The 18,372-nt window shown below is 39.7% G+C and overlaps 1 protein-coding gene across 14 annotated transcripts in view; it reads right to left on the bottom strand.

Moving 5' to 3' along the window:
• Window positions 1-18,372, bottom strand: part of fryl (furry homolog, like) — an 83,852-nt gene that overhangs the window by 30,049 nt on the left and 35,431 nt on the right. For 10 of the 14 annotated variants that reach the window (XM_051946675.1, XM_051946674.1, XM_051946671.1 and 7 more), the window contains 28 exons: window positions 18,216-18,269; window positions 16,989-17,128; window positions 16,565-16,661; window positions 15,601-15,680; window positions 14,616-14,696; window positions 14,298-14,466; window positions 12,501-12,593; window positions 12,294-12,392; window positions 11,675-11,776; window positions 9,495-9,539; window positions 6,932-7,035; window positions 6,670-6,778; window positions 6,474-6,560; window positions 5,844-6,015; window positions 5,569-5,701; window positions 5,368-5,475; window positions 5,025-5,262; window positions 4,734-4,910; window positions 4,535-4,621; window positions 4,178-4,446; window positions 3,649-3,856; window positions 2,851-2,975; window positions 2,711-2,768; window positions 2,525-2,616; window positions 2,259-2,431; window positions 1,999-2,159; window positions 1,798-1,908; window positions 68-222 (listed from right to left, as the gene is read on the bottom strand). In XM_051946675.1, the coding sequence (XP_051802635.1) occupies window positions 68-222; window positions 1,798-1,908; window positions 1,999-2,159; window positions 2,259-2,431; window positions 2,525-2,616; window positions 2,711-2,768; window positions 2,851-2,975; window positions 3,649-3,856; window positions 4,178-4,446; window positions 4,535-4,621; window positions 4,734-4,910; window positions 5,025-5,262; window positions 5,368-5,475; window positions 5,569-5,701; window positions 5,844-6,015; window positions 6,474-6,560; window positions 6,670-6,778; window positions 6,932-7,035; window positions 9,495-9,539; window positions 11,675-11,776; window positions 12,294-12,392; window positions 12,501-12,593; window positions 14,298-14,466; window positions 14,616-14,696; window positions 15,601-15,680; window positions 16,565-16,661; window positions 16,989-17,128; window positions 18,216-18,269 (3,527 nt within the window). The remainder of the gene's footprint in view (window positions 1-67; window positions 223-1,797; window positions 1,909-1,998; window positions 2,160-2,258; window positions 2,432-2,524; window positions 2,617-2,710; window positions 2,769-2,850; window positions 2,976-3,648; window positions 3,857-4,177; window positions 4,447-4,534; window positions 4,622-4,733; window positions 4,911-5,024; window positions 5,263-5,367; window positions 5,476-5,568; window positions 5,702-5,843; window positions 6,016-6,473; window positions 6,561-6,669; window positions 6,779-6,931; window positions 7,036-9,494; window positions 9,540-11,674; window positions 11,777-12,293; window positions 12,393-12,500; window positions 12,594-14,297; window positions 14,467-14,615; window positions 14,697-15,600; window positions 15,681-16,564; window positions 16,662-16,988; window positions 17,129-18,215; window positions 18,270-18,372) is intronic. The other 4 variants (XM_051946667.1, XM_051946670.1, XM_022199526.2 and 1 more) reach the window with 1 other exon arrangement.

Here is an 18,372-nt window from a genome sequence, read left to right on the forward strand (position 1 = left end):
TTAAGTAGCCAGCTAAGGAGGGACTAGAAAGCCACAATAACGAGCTCAAGATGTAACTGTGGAGTACCTGTTGTGAAAGACATTGGCAATGGCCCTGAAGCAGCCGGCAGCCACACGACGGGAGCCGGTGTAACATCGGTCGACAGCCCAAAACATGAGGTTGCTCTGGTCTGGATTTAGCTCCAGCAGCAGCATGACAGCCTCACAACCCAGCTGGTGAACCTACAGGAGATCACACAGCGACTGTTACAACTACAGGGTCACTTCTTCAGACACCCTTCACAATTCTGCTGATCATTACCCATTTATTTATCAACATGTAATATCAGTATCCAATGAGTTAATTTTTGCATGGAAACAAAATAAACTGCAATCTGTATATTTGTTTGTCTATTCTTCTCTTGTCTTTACCCTCAACCCAACTGGTCAAGGCAGATGGCTGCCCTCCAAGAGCCTGGTACTGCTGGAGGTTTCCTCCTGTTTTTGCTTCTCACTGACACCAATGTGCTTTATAGAGAACAGCTGTTAGATTTGTTGGGATTCTCTCCATAATATAATACTAGATTGTCTTGATCTTAGTTTGCAAAGTTCCGTGAGTCAGCTTGTGTTATATCTCAAAAAGAACCATAAGGTGTGGAGGGAAAGCTTTTATGATTTAGTCTCTAAACACAAAATCTCCAGTCGGATGATTCTGTTAATAATTTAGTGAAATTCTAAGAATTCAGTGATTCCTGATGCGATACCATCTTATTAATTATTTATTACACATAGGTTTTGAATGTAAATGTTTGGTTCTCAACTCTTGCAGTACTTCTAAGTACCACTGTGTAGCACTAGTGTCAAGGCATGCAAATCTGTGCTACATAACTCTGACCTCAGGACGTCTTATGATACAGTAAGACTGTTGTACACAAACTGATTATTCTGGCTTCAATAGAGATGATTTGACAACATTCTGGCCCAATGCTTATTATTCCCATTACATTAATCCATTGAGATTACCTTGGTAAGGTTTATAATTTATGACTACCGGTATGTATGTACATAAATAGATATATACACTGCCGTTGAAAAGTTCGGGGTCAGAAATGACCTCATTTTCGAAATAAATTTTTTTTTCCAAAGACAATAACATTAAATTAATCAGAAATACAGTGTAGACATTGATAATGTGGTAAATGACTATTCTAGCTGGAAACAGCTGATTTTTCATTGGAATTCCTACATAGGCGTACAGAGGAACATTTCCAGCAACCATCACTCCTGTGTTCTAATGTTATTTTGTTTTAGCTAATCGTGTTAAAAGGCTAATTGATGATTAGAAAATCTTAGTGCAATTATTTTAGCACATGAATAAAAGTGTGAATTTTCAAGGAAAACATGAAATTGCCTTAGTGACCCCAATTTTTGGATTGGTAAAGTATATATTTTCCTCCCTAGAGTTATTACATTATTCTCTTTCTCATTATTCTCTTATTCCTAGAGCGACAACAACAGCTGAAACCAAGATCCTATATGTTGTGTTCATACTTGACCATTAAAGCTGACTGAGATTGTATATGCTTTGATGAAGTCTGTGCATGTTGAAACTTAAGAGTAGTTTTATTTCTGTGAGTCTGGGAAGGGTGAGTGCTTTGCCACCTCAGTTTTAAATGTGGACTTGTTACTTTTCTCTTCTCTATGTGTTAAAAGACAACTCTCTGGTGAATCAGTTAACCTTATATCCACAAGCCATGGGCACACTCAAAGCAAATTTTTATCTAAGTAAGTAAACTACAATGGCAACCATTCTCTCACCTTCTTGTCCTGAGAATCCAGGATGTTGTCCAGCCACTTGTAGAGGTAGCCATCAGAGGAGAGGCCAACATTGTCAGCCACAGGTCCACAACACAACACTGCGGACATGGCCTGAAGCATTCAAAAAATTGTAAGTCGTCAATAAAACATGCATAAAACAGATTTCTACATTTATATCTTTATATACGGTTGTGCGTGTACCTTTAGTGCACAGTACTGATGGCGGTTGATCTGCATATTTCTGTCACTGTAGCGATCCAGTGGAGTGAACATGATGCTGAAGGGCCCAGCCCAATGACTGAACAGCATGAACAGACTGTGTCTCAGTGATTGCTGAGGGAAGATGGTCCTCCTCTGGTGCACTGAACACAAGAAAATCAAACAACGCATACAATTCATTACTTGAATTTTAGATGGACATGCAGCGTAAGTAAGGATCGGACTGAAATTCAGAGAAGTACCTGGGACATTCTGAATGATATTGGCCACAAGTGCACTGAAGTGACAGCGAATGTCCTTCAGTGTGTCAGAGTCCTTGTCATTTTCAGCCTCAAGCAACTGCCTGGTCAGATCAACATACTCAAGCAGTGTACTGTTCAGAGAGTGACTCTCTCCATCTAATCCTCCACTGGCTCTGTAAAGTTTATTGTAGAACAATCAGTCAGGTGAAAGAATAAATTAACTGCTAATCATTTGGTTGTTGTCAAACTGTTTGTGGAGTTTTTACATTTGACTGATGACACCAGCATCAGCAAGCAGTTCAAATATCCGGACCAGCTGGACCCTGAGGATGTCACGACGCCTGCGTCGCTTCATGTTCTGCAGGGTAAAGAGCATGACATTTTAACTAAATTAAGTGTTTGTTGGTAAATAAAAAACTAAGACAGAAATTTTATCAGTGAATGGCACTTACTTCAGGTCTTCTTTCGAGAGCTTCTTTTATGATGGGATTCAGCTCCTCTATCAACTCTCTGAAGGACAGAAGTGCATGTAAATAATCAAAAACATAACAATGTATGCAGTGGTATATACAGTTCATACAGTGTTGTGTACCTAAAGGCCACGGGGTTGGTCCTGCCAAGCCCCAACACTAGAGACTCTGTGATGTCCATGCTCTCAGAGCGCATCATTGGAACAATGTGTTTGAACAGGGAGGAGGGGGACGGAGTGCCAACAATCTGCAAACGCAAAAAGATTCATTGTAGCTGCATTTTCATACACTTTATATTCTGTGACTAGACAGTCATACATAATTCACAGCCACATCTATATTAAGACAGAAATGTGTTATTCCATAGTTTGTGCAAAACTTTCAGACCTTAATGGGTTAAAACATGGCAGACAGCGTGTTGTTTATAATCCACGGGTCATTCATTCTGTTCATATTCAACTGAGACTCCAAAATTGGAGAATGGAAAAAAACATGCACAATTTCATAATTTACTTATGAATGCAACACATCAAAAACAAAATACAGCTTCTTTTAGTACTTTCAACTGAAGTCAAAAAAGGCAATGAGGAAAAAAAAGTCTGTTTAATCTGTGTGATCAGGAAATTACTGATGTCTTTGTGTGTTGCAGTCAGCAAGCTTGCAGAAAATACATAGAAGTGATGGCACTGCCTGATGCAATGTAATGAATATGACATTACAAGTAGAACATCAACATAAAGTCAATTATTCAACAACATATTATGGAGAATGTCACGTCAAAAGATTTTGTGAAAACAAACTTTGCCATATTATTTGTTCATAATTCCCTTTTGCTGTGTACCACTGGATATACTGACAACCACCAATTAAATACTTGGACACCAAAGAAATGATAGATTGTTTGTGCAGTTGCTTCTGACCTTTGAATCATAACTGTAGCCGCTGTCCGGCGTGGACGCCAGCGTCTCAGGCGGGGAGCAGCGGACGGAGCCAGAGGTGGAAGATGAAGAGCACATGGAGGAGGAGGAGGAGGCAGAGCTGCAGCAGAGAATCAGGTAGTTCCTCCAGAGGCCAATGTAGGAGTCACTGCTATTCAGACTGTTCACTTTCTTGGCATTGATGGGGCTACTGCAGGTGGACAAACAGTAAAGGTCAGAAATGAATGACATGACATCAAAAGGAGTAGGTCCTGAAAACAAGTCGTCAAGTTCTGCTTGCCTATGTTGAGACATCACATCAGTATTTAATGTATTTATCTGGCGTTGCGCCCATTAAATTAGGATTTTGGTTTCAAGTCCACAATCATAGCACATCACGTCATAACTAAAACGTCATCATCTGATCTTCAAACTTAATGCATCATGAAAAACAGCGACAGTGACAGAAAAACACACAGTTTAAGCGATGTGTAAAGAGAACATATAAACAGAGGGGTTTGGAGAGACATACTTTACGTCAACTTGTGGAGACAGTAGTTGCAGGCGAGTGTAGGCAAACATCCAGGCATAGTTGACGGCAGTGGGGCAATGTTTGGGCAGGTTCTCCTGCCGCAGGTAGCTGGAGAAGCTGATGACCCAGGGGTCCTGGCCCTGAGTAACATGGGCAAACACCCAGATGTGCGAGGGGCTCACCACATCAAACTGGTGGCTGATGGGTGATGAGCTCCACTCTGCTAGCGTCTGAAGATCAATCCCACTGGGACAATACAGCAGGTTGGTCTACAGGGATAAACAGAGGACGACAAGCTGAGTCATTGGGTACTTTTGAAAGTTTTACTGTTCTAAAAATAAGCGAAAAAATTCATACCTGGTCAGCTCCTGTGAGATGAATGAAGCTCTCCAACACTGATGCACTTAATCTGTCCATGACATCAATGGCCAGTTCTTCATCTCCCTGAAAGATTGAATATCAGTAAACAGTGCTTGCGATAAAAAGTAACAGACATATTATACTGTGTTTTATTTGTCAATCGTAAAACAGCATAATGTTAATTTAAAGTAATTACCTTTCCAATGCCCAGTGCAGTGTGCAGCGCCCGGACCTCCTTGAGAACGTTAACCGCTAGTCTGCGTGTGGCAGGGCGGCAGCTACACAGCACCACCAGCGCTAAACCCTCCACCACATGCAGCACATTTAACGGAAGAGTTCGCTCCAGGGACAGAGAGTGACCACTGCTTGAGCCCTGTTAAAAATAACAAGTAATTCAAATCACTTATTCAATACACATTAGTAAGTTAAAACATAAAAAAATAACTACATTAGTTCTCAACACACAGCTGAAACTTCTGTGGCCAACCTGTGAATCGTGGCTCTTATTGCTGCTCTGCACTGCCTGCCTCCATTGACTGATGAGCTGCAGTAGCATCTTTACAGCGTTGTCCAGCAGCGTGGGATGGACATCAGTCACCTCTCTGACTATGAAGTAGGCAAAGCCTGAAAGGACATCCTCCCGCCATTCTGGGAAATCCACCATGAGGGCTTGAAGAGTAGTAAAGGCAAGGCCACGCAGCTCCTCATCCATGTGGATGGTCAGTCTAGTGGAGGAGAGGGGAGATAGAAGAGGACATGAAGTACACAACCAGTGCTACAGTTTATTGTGTAGATATGTGTCTGCAGTAAGGTTAGAGAGGGTGAATTACTTGGCAAGGAGCTCTATTAGGTCTTGTCTGCTCATGCCATCTGGTATCAGTCTTGGGATGGCGGCCACACATGTTCGGAACAGATCGATCTTTGGCTTTCTCTCTCCCCTGCAGCACAAACAATTTATAAGAGCCTGTTATAGGTGAGGAATACACAGCAGTAGGACAGTAAGAGAAGCGTAGAAGGTTGTGGTTACATACGTGATCATGTCCTCAGGCTCCTTGTTAGACATCTGTACGCTGGTCATGCTCATGGAGCGCCCCACCTCCTTGTCCAGGTGTCGCAGGATGTTATCCAGGGCCTTTCTTACTTGTGGGTAGTAAAGTGACATGCCTGAAAGCAGCCAGTGGAGGTGTTACATTCAGAGCAAATAAACAGCACATCATAGATACCTTAACACAGTACTTAAAATGCCTCACTTTGACTAAACGCCACTTCTGATTATAAATGTCACCCACTCAAGAGTCAGACCTACCTATGACTTTTGCTTCTTCATCAGTGAGGGTGGTGTTGAGGAAGATCTTTTTGACACGCAGGGTGTTGCCAGAGGGCATGATGATCCCTGTAGTGGGCATTGGAGGTTCCCCATCTTTCTGCTGTAGGCTGTCAGCAATCACCAAGAAGGCTCGCAAACCAATATTCATCCTCTGGTAGGGTCGAAAGAGGAGGAGGGTAAGAGAAAATACATCAACACAATACTGGAAGTCCACTAGTGCACGTCTACATTTTTCAAACTGGCTTTTTCCTCTATACAAAAAACTCCATCCACATGAAAACACACGAACACTACTGAAGCACTGTCAAGATCATGCCAAAGACACAGGCGGTAAAATTAACTATAAAACCAAGTTGGCTAATGAAAACCTGAAAAAAAGCTATCAATAGTTCCGGTAGACTACCAACAATGGCACATCAAGGAAAGAGGGAATTGTGTGTGGACTAACTTTGATGGGAATTTCTCAATAAAGTAGAAGAGCAACTGTACATTTATGTCTAAACTTGTAACAAATCCTCTTAGCAACTCCACTATTTTGGCCACATTTACCACGGCACAAAATGGAATGATGTAAGTAAGGACAAAGCTTAAGTCCTGTTTATACGATACCTCTGGATTGATGGTGAAGGTTTTATGAGACTTGCCCACGCACAGGAGGTCATAGATAATCTCCTTCATAGCGAAGTCCAGTCTTTCCTGTAAAAACAAACAAACCGTCACTAACCCAAACCCTCCATGCGGTGTGTCCAAAGTTTGAGCTCAGTGGTGACATCCAGATATGTCACAGTTGGAGCTCCAGGCTCACCTGAGCTATGAACTGGATGATCTTGACAAAGATGTTGAGGGGTGTGTCTCTGGGCACCACACTGCGGGAGCCTTTGGGGAAAAGTGCTGAAACAATGCTGAGTAGTCGACTAGGAACAAAAAACAGAGACACTGTATAAGCATATGCAGTGCTGAATAACTAAGGTTCTCATGAAAAGAACTTCTATTTAATAGCCATACACTGTAAAGAGATTGTAAGAGAGCAGTTTGAGGAATAAACATTGCTGGGCCCTGCAACTGACCTCTGTGTGACAGTGTTGCTCTCACACTTGATCCTGATAATGTAGACCCACAGCAGTCTGTAGAGCGACTCCAGTGCTACACGGGACATTTTGGGGTCTTTATTCTGTACATGCAAAGAGAAAAAAAGGGATAATGAGTCACTCCTTTACTGATGACAATTTCCTTACCCACCTGTCAGACTTGAGAGATCAGCTTGTTGTTGTCTAAAGAAACACAAAAAACTTCTGCAACAGTGTGCAGAAATTCACGTTTTTTCGTCCACGTGCATGATTTATGTAGAGTCACTGACTGATGTCTGAGCACCTAAAGTCCACGTGGTGCAAACATATAGTCAACCTGTAAGGGGTCGTATTTAGGAAAATAAGCAAGTATGTTTATAAAATTTAACCCTTTGTTCACTTCAATTGTACAATAATTCTATCCTGGACAATCAAGTATCAAGTGGATATTTTTCATTTATTAAAATTTAACACACCGATCAACATATCAAACATCTAATTAACTGGTGAACATTCACAGGGTCACAGTGAGGGCATCCATGCTCAGCGATGTGGTCACGATGCAAGTCATTTCCTATGTCATGACTTTACTTTGATGACACGATGGAGTTTTGTGTCTCTAACTGTATTTTGTGAAAATATACACATAAAAAATTCTATATTTTGACAGAAAACTTTTAAAATCAGCAAAGAGCTTTTAAAAAAAATGCAATTCTCTGTGAATACACTTCTAAAGGGCAGAAATCATCAAGGTTTGCTCTTATCTCCTGATCAGCATAGCACAGAGCAAACGCTTGTTGGTGCATCATGACCTGAATTAAGCTTCCTGTACCATAGAAGGAGCAGGTAGCAGATATGTCAGACTTAGGAGTAAATGTGACAACATTTCTGTGAGTCGGTTTGTTCGGTAATGTTTTACAAACAGTCCATCATTCTCTTTCTGCGCTGCAATCATGTTTAATCTTTTCATTCGCAACTCAGTCGATCATAGACACAGAACAATAGATTACTGGAAACACAAATGTAGGGTAAACAGAACTGCACAATGCAAGAATCTTAATTTATTTTTACATCACATAAATTACTGTCACACTTTGCTTTTCAAATAAGGTTAATTAATCATGAAAGTTCTCTTTGAAGAACCTAGTTGAGACGAAGGGTTACCTACCTGGCAGTAATTTTAAGAAAATGATCTACAATGTAATTTATAAAAAATAATGTGCAACATCCAGCTGTGAGGCACACAACAACCCAATGACACAACACTTGCTAATATTTAATCCTCTTCAGTGTGGTCTGCAATAGTCTAGTTTGCTGAACATCCTGTCAAGTTTTTGGTAAAAGCAATACGTCACTTATTGGTCACAGTCAGTGGGACAAGTACTGGATTGTGTGCGGAAAGATGCAACAAAAAACTGAGAGCGATGTGTGGTTCCTATTAGCTAGCTATTGACCAATTCCAGAGAAAATACTGTCACACACTTTACTCTGCAAAATGCATCTTTGATTATTATGGCTAAGACTTCACTGGCCCCTTTATTATCACAAACTAATCAGCACTAAATAAAGTTGGACTGCAGTCTTCAGGCTGAATGGTTGATTAGTTGGTCAATTCAATTGAATTCTATTTATAAAGCACGAATTCACAACATCTGTCATCTCATAGCATATCACACAGTAAGGTAACGAAGCTTAAACAAAAAACAGAGAATTCAACAATCCAAAGCGCCTTTGGATTCCCTGTGAGCAAGCAATCAGCAACAGTGGGAAGGCAAACAAAAAAAAAAAAACTTTAATGGAGAGGGGAAAAAAATACTCTTGTCTGAGCAAATTGGTTGGAAAATTTCCAGTGTCAATTTCATTATGAGAAAAGCATTACATCAATAGACATTCAAGGTTTATCCATTAGTTTCTGCTGTGGAAGGAACAGACTACCTGTAAAGTTAGAGTGTGTCCGACCTAAAGGAGACTGCTACGGTCAAACTTATTTAAAACCTATTAAGTTTACAGAACATTAACTCTGAGTTGATTCCAAACTAATTTGATGTCAAAGAAGTTGTCGGGAGCCCGCTGGCCTGCTCCAAGTCTTTTGCATCCTTCAGCTTAAAATAACCAAGTTCAAATGATTTCATTTTCTGCAAATACCACCTTTTTGTGCTCATACATAATAAATTTAGGCTAATAAGACTTATAGGTGGAGTGTTATTCTTAGAAATATTAGGCAGACTTTTTTTGAGTACTTCTTCCACCACTGTGCATGACAAATGAACAAACAAGTAGCTAAAGAACACATCTACTAGAATAACTACACATCAGATAAATGTCAACACCACTGCTGATGAACACAAACCAGCTCAACCACGACGCCTAAAGCAACATCACAAGTTCCAAGCAGTTAATTTGGTCTTCTTCCCTCCTTTCACAGTGCAACACTTCAGTGACAGCAGAGAACAACTCTTCCCTTTAGCAAAACAAGTAGAACTGTACTACCCCACAACCTCATCAGGACCTGGACCGTTAGAAGGAAGGGGCACCGACTAGCCACTGACACCAGAAAACTCACCTGCAGCGTCTCAATCTGCTTTCGGATGCTGTTGTTAGACGGCATCTGGAGCGAGTCAATGTGAGAAAAAGATCAAATGACAGGAGACAAAGAATGAAGGCTTTGGGGAGGGACACATGCAAGTTATAAGCAAAACACAAAAAACACAGTCTAAACAGATATGATCAGAGCAGCCCGAGCTACTCTTGTTGGTGTGACAGCAAATGTATCCGTGCTAATTGTAATGATAAATAATGAACTGTTCAACATGCCACTTGTGGAATTAAGTTGCATGCTAGTAATGCAAAGTAACAGTCCATTTATTTGTGCTTTATATGGTATTATATATTTCAATTAAGTGAGAAATATATTAATTTAAAGGTGCAAAAGCAAAATAAAAAAAAAGGTGTGCTGTGGTTTGAAAAATCAGACGGTGAGACACAGAAAATACACATAAAGGAATGGATGTAACAGGAACAGAAGGATGAGAGGGAACGAAACAAAAGAACAACACAATATTGCCTGTTTCACCTACTAAGCCGACAAGCAGCAACACCCAACTCAGCAGCTCATTTGAATCCATTTCAAGCACACTCAAAATGCAAAGTTTTGGATTTTAACCCTGTGGGGTTCACACTTTAAAATAGGGCTGCACAATTATAGTATGATTTCTATGTATATTAGACCGTAAACACTGTTATCGGTGTAATTGATTATATTTCAGAGAAAATAATTATGTTGTACATTTCCCATTCAACGGTGTAATTATTGTATGTGAGTGCATTAAGAAGTAAATTAAGTAAATTAATCATGAAACAATGTAGCCGACAAGAGCTCTTGACTTTGCTTGTCATCTTTTTGTTTCTAAAAGGTGAACTTTAACTACATCTCAATTCTCACTTTAACTTGCGTAACACTGGGTATTCAAATGACACAATTTGTTAAACACAGTGAAACACAGCCCTTATGTGTTTTTGTCAAGAGCAGCCACAAGGTTAAAATCACTGCTTGTACAAGCAGCCAGAAATCACTAAGATCATCGCTGCATTCGGGCAATCACACAAACCCGCAAAATTATCTCAGTCAAAGAATCAGCATCGACACTCAGGAAACTGACTGATTTTCAAATTAAGGAAATCTAAAACAATCACTGTGGTGAGAGAGAAAGCTGGAATGAGATCACTGAAAAGACAGACGGCCATTCAAAAACCATCGGAAATCACCATCACAAGACGCAAACGGAAATTTATCCACCACAAGATCAAACAGTCTCCACAAAAGGGGTAATCAATGCAAGAATGGAAAGGACAGTCATTGAGTCGGTCAGTCAGTCTGCCATTTGGTCAATCAGCCTCTGGGTTGAATGGTCAGGAACAGGAGGATAATTGGTTTGATTTGTTTGTAATTGGTTTACAAGGAGTCATTAACAGACCTGAGTTAAAACAGCACTTGAGATAACATTATATGAATCATGTTTTAGATTTTGTTTAGCTGAGATGTAAAATATTTATGAGGTTGAGTTTAAAAAAAATTACAAATAGGACTTGTCCAGTAACATCTTTGAAATTAGATGCAGTTCCATAATTACCTAATTATATTTATACCATGTTTTGTTTGCATTTTTTTTTTAGAATAAATGATAGATTTTCTGAAACACTCTGTTACTGCCTTATCAAGTCAAGTGCTATTCCTGTATTTTACAACATGTTTTGTTTTGGGGTTTTTTGAGCATAAATGATACATTTTCTGAAAAACAGTTATTTCCTTATCAAATCAAGTGCTATTCCCGTCGAGATCTGGTTTGTTGATAATGGAAGGGAAAGTACATCATGATATTCAGACAGAACCACAGAGCACACCCTTCACAACCAAGACAACTTCTTCAATCAGCATGACGAACTGTGTCACCCTACTAATTCATTTCCTTTAAACAGAAATGAATGCTGATACCTTGTCAATTCATAGAAAAAGACTAAAGGTGTAATGTGGAATATAAGGGCACTTTATGCTTCCTTCAAGAACACTTTAGCATTTAATTCTAGTTTTCAAAACATGAGTCACAAGACTTGAAATGAATTAGGCATTGTAAATCCAAGTAGGTTGCCCTTAAACTACTTGAAACTGAAGAATACGATCATTGTGCTAGTCTTCGGAGCTACTTTCTGAGAAGGATTGGGTGTAAAGGTCGTGGCTGGCAGTACCTTCAGGTGTGAGAGGCAGTTCTGGAGGAAGATGTGCCAGTTGTTGAGAAAGAACTGCTTCTGACTGACACACAGCAAACATGTCACCAGGGGATACAGAGCCTGGGGACAAAAACGGTGTCAGAATAAAAAAAAAGCAAACATAAGTACTTTTTCCATCAGATATAAACTCATTTTTATTCATCTTTTGTAATGTGGCACCAAAAAACCCAGTAGCTACTCATAAAAGCCTTGAAGACTACAGACAGGCCAAGAGCAACAACAGTATCATGGGTGCAGACCACAGCTGCAAAACTGATTTAAGATCTATTTATTGATGTCAGGATCCCTGACACAATAATAAAAATGTTGGATAATAAATACAATTACATAGAGATATTAAAAACCGACAAGATCCAGACACTTCAGAATAGCTGCTCTGTAAACATAATTGATTAAAAGGGATGTATTTATTTATTTGAAGTCCAACATTACTGCATGATAATGTCAGACTTGGTGCTCTGAGGCCAACAGTGATGTTGACAAAATATAAAAGGAGAAGTAAGTATTAAAGACACAGAGTAAATAGTGGTGGTGTAGGAGAGGAAGAGAGTGGAAACTAAGATGGCAGAATCGTTACCAAAGAGTGCTTCTTTCTGGAACTAAGGTCAAATGTCGTCTGGTAGAGCATCTCCACAAAGGTTTTTAGGCATGGCACATTGACTTCATTTTTTACCGCCTGAGGACAGACACAGCATTTCAGTAGATCTCAAACTGACAGAGATACATGCTCGCTTTTGTGTGTACAAATTGCAAAACAGTGTAAAATACTTAGCATGTTACTCACAGCTGCGACAGGGATGAGGATCTCGACAAAAAGGCCTGCTAGAGCATGCTTTATGTCTTTATCCTTGACTTCCAGGAAATACTGGGCACATTCCTGGGAAAGACAAAGACATATGTGTAAAGACATGGGACATATAAACAACATAGCAATTCTGGCCAGAAATTATAAACAGATAGTGATAGTACTGCTGAATCTGACCCAGGTTTGTGGTGCAAATTTCAATCAAGACTTATATTCTCTAATCCAGCAGCATTATTTTTACGTCTCTCCACTTCAGGGCTGAAGTCAACCACAGAAATTCTCGATTGACTAAAATTGTTCATGGTCATTTAACTTACATCGAATCACTGAAACACAATTGCCACTTATCGACAAATGCAGGTTTTTTTGTTTTTGTTTTGTTTTGTTTGTTTTCAGTGCTGGATCTGTTTGTTTGAATTTGTCTACTTCTGTCTCTCTTTTTTTTATATTTCCATTCATTGTATCTTCACTGTCTACATCACTGTTGTTGTTATTGTTTGTCACACGGTTTCACAATAAAAAAATAAATAAATAAAAAAATTGTTCCAACTCTATATTATATCAATTAGAACTGAAGCGTAAATTCATTATTAATAAAAATTAAAAGTTTGTATTTGCAGCATATTAAATCAGTTGAACCTCATTTTATACTTAAAAGATACCAACAGACTCAGAGGAGACTAGCAGGCACCTGCCCATATTCATATGATTTCTAAATACAGAACTAACATCAATTTGTGATCCCACAACAACAACTAATCTGGAAGATACAGCAGACAAGTTTGCTGCATTTTTTTATGATTTGGTTGTGAAGCCGTGAAACTGCTGCAATTAGTTCAGAGCAGACTATGAGAAAACATTAAATAAGTTACACCGAGCAGTCTCCAATGGTTGCGTGAATTCTAAGTTGCCACATTGCTGTGGGCCACATGCAGTCTTTGACTCGTGCCGCCAAAAATAATGGATTAATCCTGAAAGCGACTGATGTAGTGCTTTTATCCTTTTGACTGTAGCTCGGTCACAGTGTAAGTATTTGATCTGGTGAAAACATATTAAGCAACCTACCATCCAGGCAACACGGAACCTAAAGCAATTACCTGTATAAGCAAACATCTTAATTCTAAATAATGTGGATACATCAGATGACAAAATTTTAAGAAACAGTACGGTATTATTCTGTTATTGTAGAATCAAAGAGTGGGACTTGACAAAAATACATCCCTCACAACATCACCTTATTGTTATCTTGATTTCCATAATAAGCTGAGGCAATGTTTCAATACAATTAAAACATCGTCTTAATTGCATTATTGTAAGACGTAAAGGATGCTGCATTGAGTATAAATAAAAATTGAAAATGTACTATGTTGGTCAGGCTCTAAAAGATCAGCTAAGAAGTAACTGAAATACGTGTTAAAACAAAGTGATGGACACAAACCACAGCACGTTCCATTAACACATTAAGAAAAGACAGTAATTTTAAGAGAGAACAAGTGACTTTTTTTTCAACCGCTGTGTTGAGATTAATGAAAACGCTGCTGCTCCATTCACAGCTCTTAGCAACGCCTGAAGCACACACACACTCACTTCTTGGCAAACCTCACCTTTGATCGTTACTCATCTAGCTTTATGAGCTATTGCTAAGGAGAGCTGCTGAGCTTGAACAAAGAGGCAGCAGTAAAAAAAAAAAAAAAGAACGTCTGGTGCAATTTAACAAACGCACATATCACCCACACTTACTGACGGTAAATATTCATAAATACTATAATTTAGTACCTGCATGAATTGAAAAGAAGCCTCAAAGTCTTCCACAGGATACATTTTAACCCGAAAGAACTTCATGCCCATGATGAGACTGATGATGCTTTGGACTATGTATGGACTCTGCTCTTTTTGCCTGAGCTCCTTCAGTTCTGTGATGAACTTCTTCCTCACTGCCTGAAACCTGAGTGCAGACACACAGAAAGATAACATTACATGCATCTACATTTAGAAAAAAAAAAACCTTTGAAAAAGCTGAGAGTGGTTAAGAGACTGAAAACATGGTAAGCTATTAAAAAAGTCAGCCGGTAGTATGCTAAAAGGCGTACTCACTTTGACTGTGTAAGAACCCCAATGACCTCAGCATACAGGTCTGCGATGATGTGCACATTGCCAGTGTTGGGGCCACAGTACCTGTAAATTAATAAAGGATATGTCCTCAAGTCTTTAACAAGTGCTGCATTGCTTACCAAAACAATAAAAGAACAAAGCAAAGCACAACAGAAGCACTTCGCAACTATGTATAGCTGATGCAGAGCCAGACGATGTCCACATGAACAGGTTTTGACGACAATCTCTGTCCGGACAAGCGCTTTAGCTCTAGTTTTTTTAGAAATCATCTTCATGAACACCAACATGTTTGAAAACCTGTAACACATGGCTATTCATGTACACTGGGTAAGTGGTTGCCTGTGTAAACATGAAGCAGGTGGCTGGTTGTAGAAAATGCAATAATGGAAGAAGAACAACTGTGAAAAGTAAGACCACAGATTTCCTCAACTGCACAGCAGCTGTTAGCAAAGAGAACAAGGTCAGCAACACCTCTAGCCTAATTCATTGTCTATATCAAACAGACCACAGGTAGTCGAGGCATATGTCTGTGTACGTGCAGAAAATAGTCACATGGTGAACGAATCTGTAATGGTAAGACTCAGAGAGTCAACACCACTGTTTCCAAATGCCTGCATTTCTGCCAATGCACACTAAAAAGTACTCCTAGTGTTTTTTAATGAAGTGGGGCCAGCAGTATTTCCACAACTCTCCTTTTTAGGGGTCTTAAAACTCTGAAGTAGTGTAGATGGTAAGAGTAATCGCAGCAGAAGTTATGAGTCTTAAAATTAAAATGTATTAGTGTGGATGTAGCCTCAAGCTGCTCAACAAGAGGAAATTGTGCCTTGTGAACATAATGTGACATAATGACCAGTCTATTCAAAGAAAAATTAAAAACCACAAGTCAGACTGTTGCAGTAGTGAGTATATTAATCAACATTTTCTAGTCGTGTGCCATTCATCTGTGGGGATGTCGATGCTTACTTACCCCTCTTTGTGTTTAAAGTGCTTGAATGCCAGGTTTAGAACTTCATGTACTAAAACATCTGGCACTGGATGAAGAGGAATCTGTGACGTAAACAAGGAATCATTAGTCTTATTAGGAGCAATGATAGCGCTCATTCTTTCTCTTTGCTACCATTCATTACCCTCCCCACAGGAGCAAAGCCAAGGACAACTCAGCTCTGGTCTCTAGGGATTGGCTTTTAGTTCAGAATGCTGCTTGGATTTGGACAGTCTACTTTAGAAACACGCTCGGTTGGGAGTTGGTATGTTGCCATTGCATTTATTTACTTTGTTGCCCTGTGGGGAAAAGCCCTCACTAACACCACTGTAGTTAATTTCTGTACCAAAGAAGATGAAAAGTGCAAACCTAATAAACAACACTCTAATCTTAGTATGTAAATCAGAAAAAAGATACAGTAGTCTCATCTCTACTATGAGTGATTAATGCTGCTCCACAATTTAAGAGCATTTTAACATTTGAATGACTGGTAGCAATAAAAAAGGCAACAAACTTTTTTTTAATCTAAGGCTATGCTACAGAAATTAAACAAAGGGAGAAGTCTGTATCTACATGGGAAGAGCAAAGGCAAAGCTGCAGTAATGCAGTGTGTAGTTCAAGTACCTGTCAACGACACTTTTTGTTTTTACAACAGACACATCAAAAGCAACAAAGAACTATTAATAGTAACAGACTAAAAACACCAGCTCTGCCTAGAGAAAGGTACAGTAGAAACACATGCAGCAGCAAATTACTGTAGCAGAACTAATCACATTCACAACCATTTGCTAGGCACTTCGATAAGATAATGTCAACAACAGGTCAAACAGGTGCACTGCATTTACCTTCCCTATGTAAACATTCAGCTACTGAAGTGGCAAACACTCTTTAAAGGCAGCATAAATCATTACACAGAAACAGTGACAGCAGGAAATGTCACATCGCTCACCTGCTTAAGAACTTCCACTGAAACTAAACAAAAAATGAAATCTATGGCTAAGTCTCGCCGCTCCAGAAGGTAATCTTTATCCCGGTGCTGTTCATCTCTGCAAAGCCAAAGAGAAAATAAATGTGAACGACATTTTGAGTCAAAAACATACTAAAACTAGATGTTACCACAATACGGGCTATACTGTTTATTGGATCCCATAGCCAACATTTTTTAAATGATCAGATTTTTTTTTATAAAAGAAAAGTGCAACTTTGGCACTAATGTAATGTGTATTGTCTTATTTGCTGCACATATGTATAATTTCTACAAATCAATTATCGGTGGACCCATACATGAACAGACAAAAACAGCCAATAATAAATTTGATGAAGAGGAAGCAGAAGACAGGAGAGAATGAAGGAAACAAAGATCAACGTCTCACCCTTTAGACTTAGTACTAGAGCGAGGCCTGTACTCATAGGACTCGTCTTCAGTGCCACTCTGCCGCCGGTACCAGTCAAAGAGTGTGCGCAGTAGGGAGGGCAAACAGTGTTCTGCTATTGAGCTCATAGAGCTTATTAACTGGAAAACGACAACATATCCAGATTACTACAAGTAAAACCACACAACATATTCAGCATTTTTGAAGCATGCAAATTAAATACCTGTCATATTAGGCTAACAAAATTACACTAGTTGTGCAGAGAACGTCATTCAATAAGCCCAGATCAAGATCGGTATTCAGTAAATGAGTAGGATATAGGGTCAGAGTAAAACAGAATTTTTATCAATTAACAGCTCCTACTGTAGCTATTGATGGAAATCTTGCAGGATGCTGGTACATGACTGAGTAGCTCCACAACACACATGCCCCTGTGGTGTCCATAGGTAAGACTACAGTAATAACAGGTAGTCTTCCAACCAGTTCAGCAGCACTTTGATTGGATCAGTGATTGAATAAGGCTTAACAAATCCACCGTTTGTGATGATATGTAATAAGTGTATGCTGCCTTACATCAACTATTGTATATTCATGAGAGCAATCCTTAATCCTTACTTAGAAGTACACACAGAAAACAAGAAATCAGTAATTTCAAATTAAGATTACAGGAGCCAGTTTTCAGCCTATACATAAAACATGAGATGAGGGGGTCAGCATGCATAAACGATTTAAGTGTGGGTGCTTGTTTGTGTGTTTAAGGGCCAGCACAGCGTGATGAGGGAGGTGGATGATGGATGCTCGGCAGGAGAGTTATGCAATTGCTCCCTCTGCCCTTATGGCGCCAGGCAGATACACTCCAGCACCCAATGCTGATTTACTGCTGAGGATGACACAGCGATTCTACACTCTCACTTTTTGCGCTCTCCATACCCATTTTCTCCCCCTCACTCACAATGGGGACAGCTGGATCTATACCACCATATCCTCATTGGCTTTGTGTTGTGCTGAACAAAGCAATTTGCAGCAGGCAGGCCCATTGTATAGAGTTCTGCACCAGCTACAGATGAGGGACAGACGGGCCATTGAGTGGGGGATTGATTGGGTGGAGCTGGGTGGATTCAAACACTGCATACACATACGGAGTTTGGGGAGGACCGTTGTTGGTTTGGGGCAATGTCACATTTAAACACCTGTACATGGTGTAATTTTTACTGTGGCTGCACTGACCTGATCAAATTGTGCATCTTCCCCTCTCTGCAGGGAACGGGACAAGGGTTTCTCCTGTTAGAAATACGGGAGAGAGAGAGAGAGAAATCATGAATAAATGTGTTACTAGCCCAGCAAAGATACCCTTGCTAACTGCAAAACATTAGATTGCTGTCAG

Source organism: Acanthochromis polyacanthus, chromosome 4, assembly GCF_021347895.1.
Source record: "Acanthochromis polyacanthus isolate Apoly-LR-REF ecotype Palm Island chromosome 4, KAUST_Apoly_ChrSc, whole genome shotgun sequence".
Classification (NCBI taxonomy): Eukaryota; Metazoa; Chordata; class Actinopteri; family Pomacentridae; genus Acanthochromis; species Acanthochromis polyacanthus.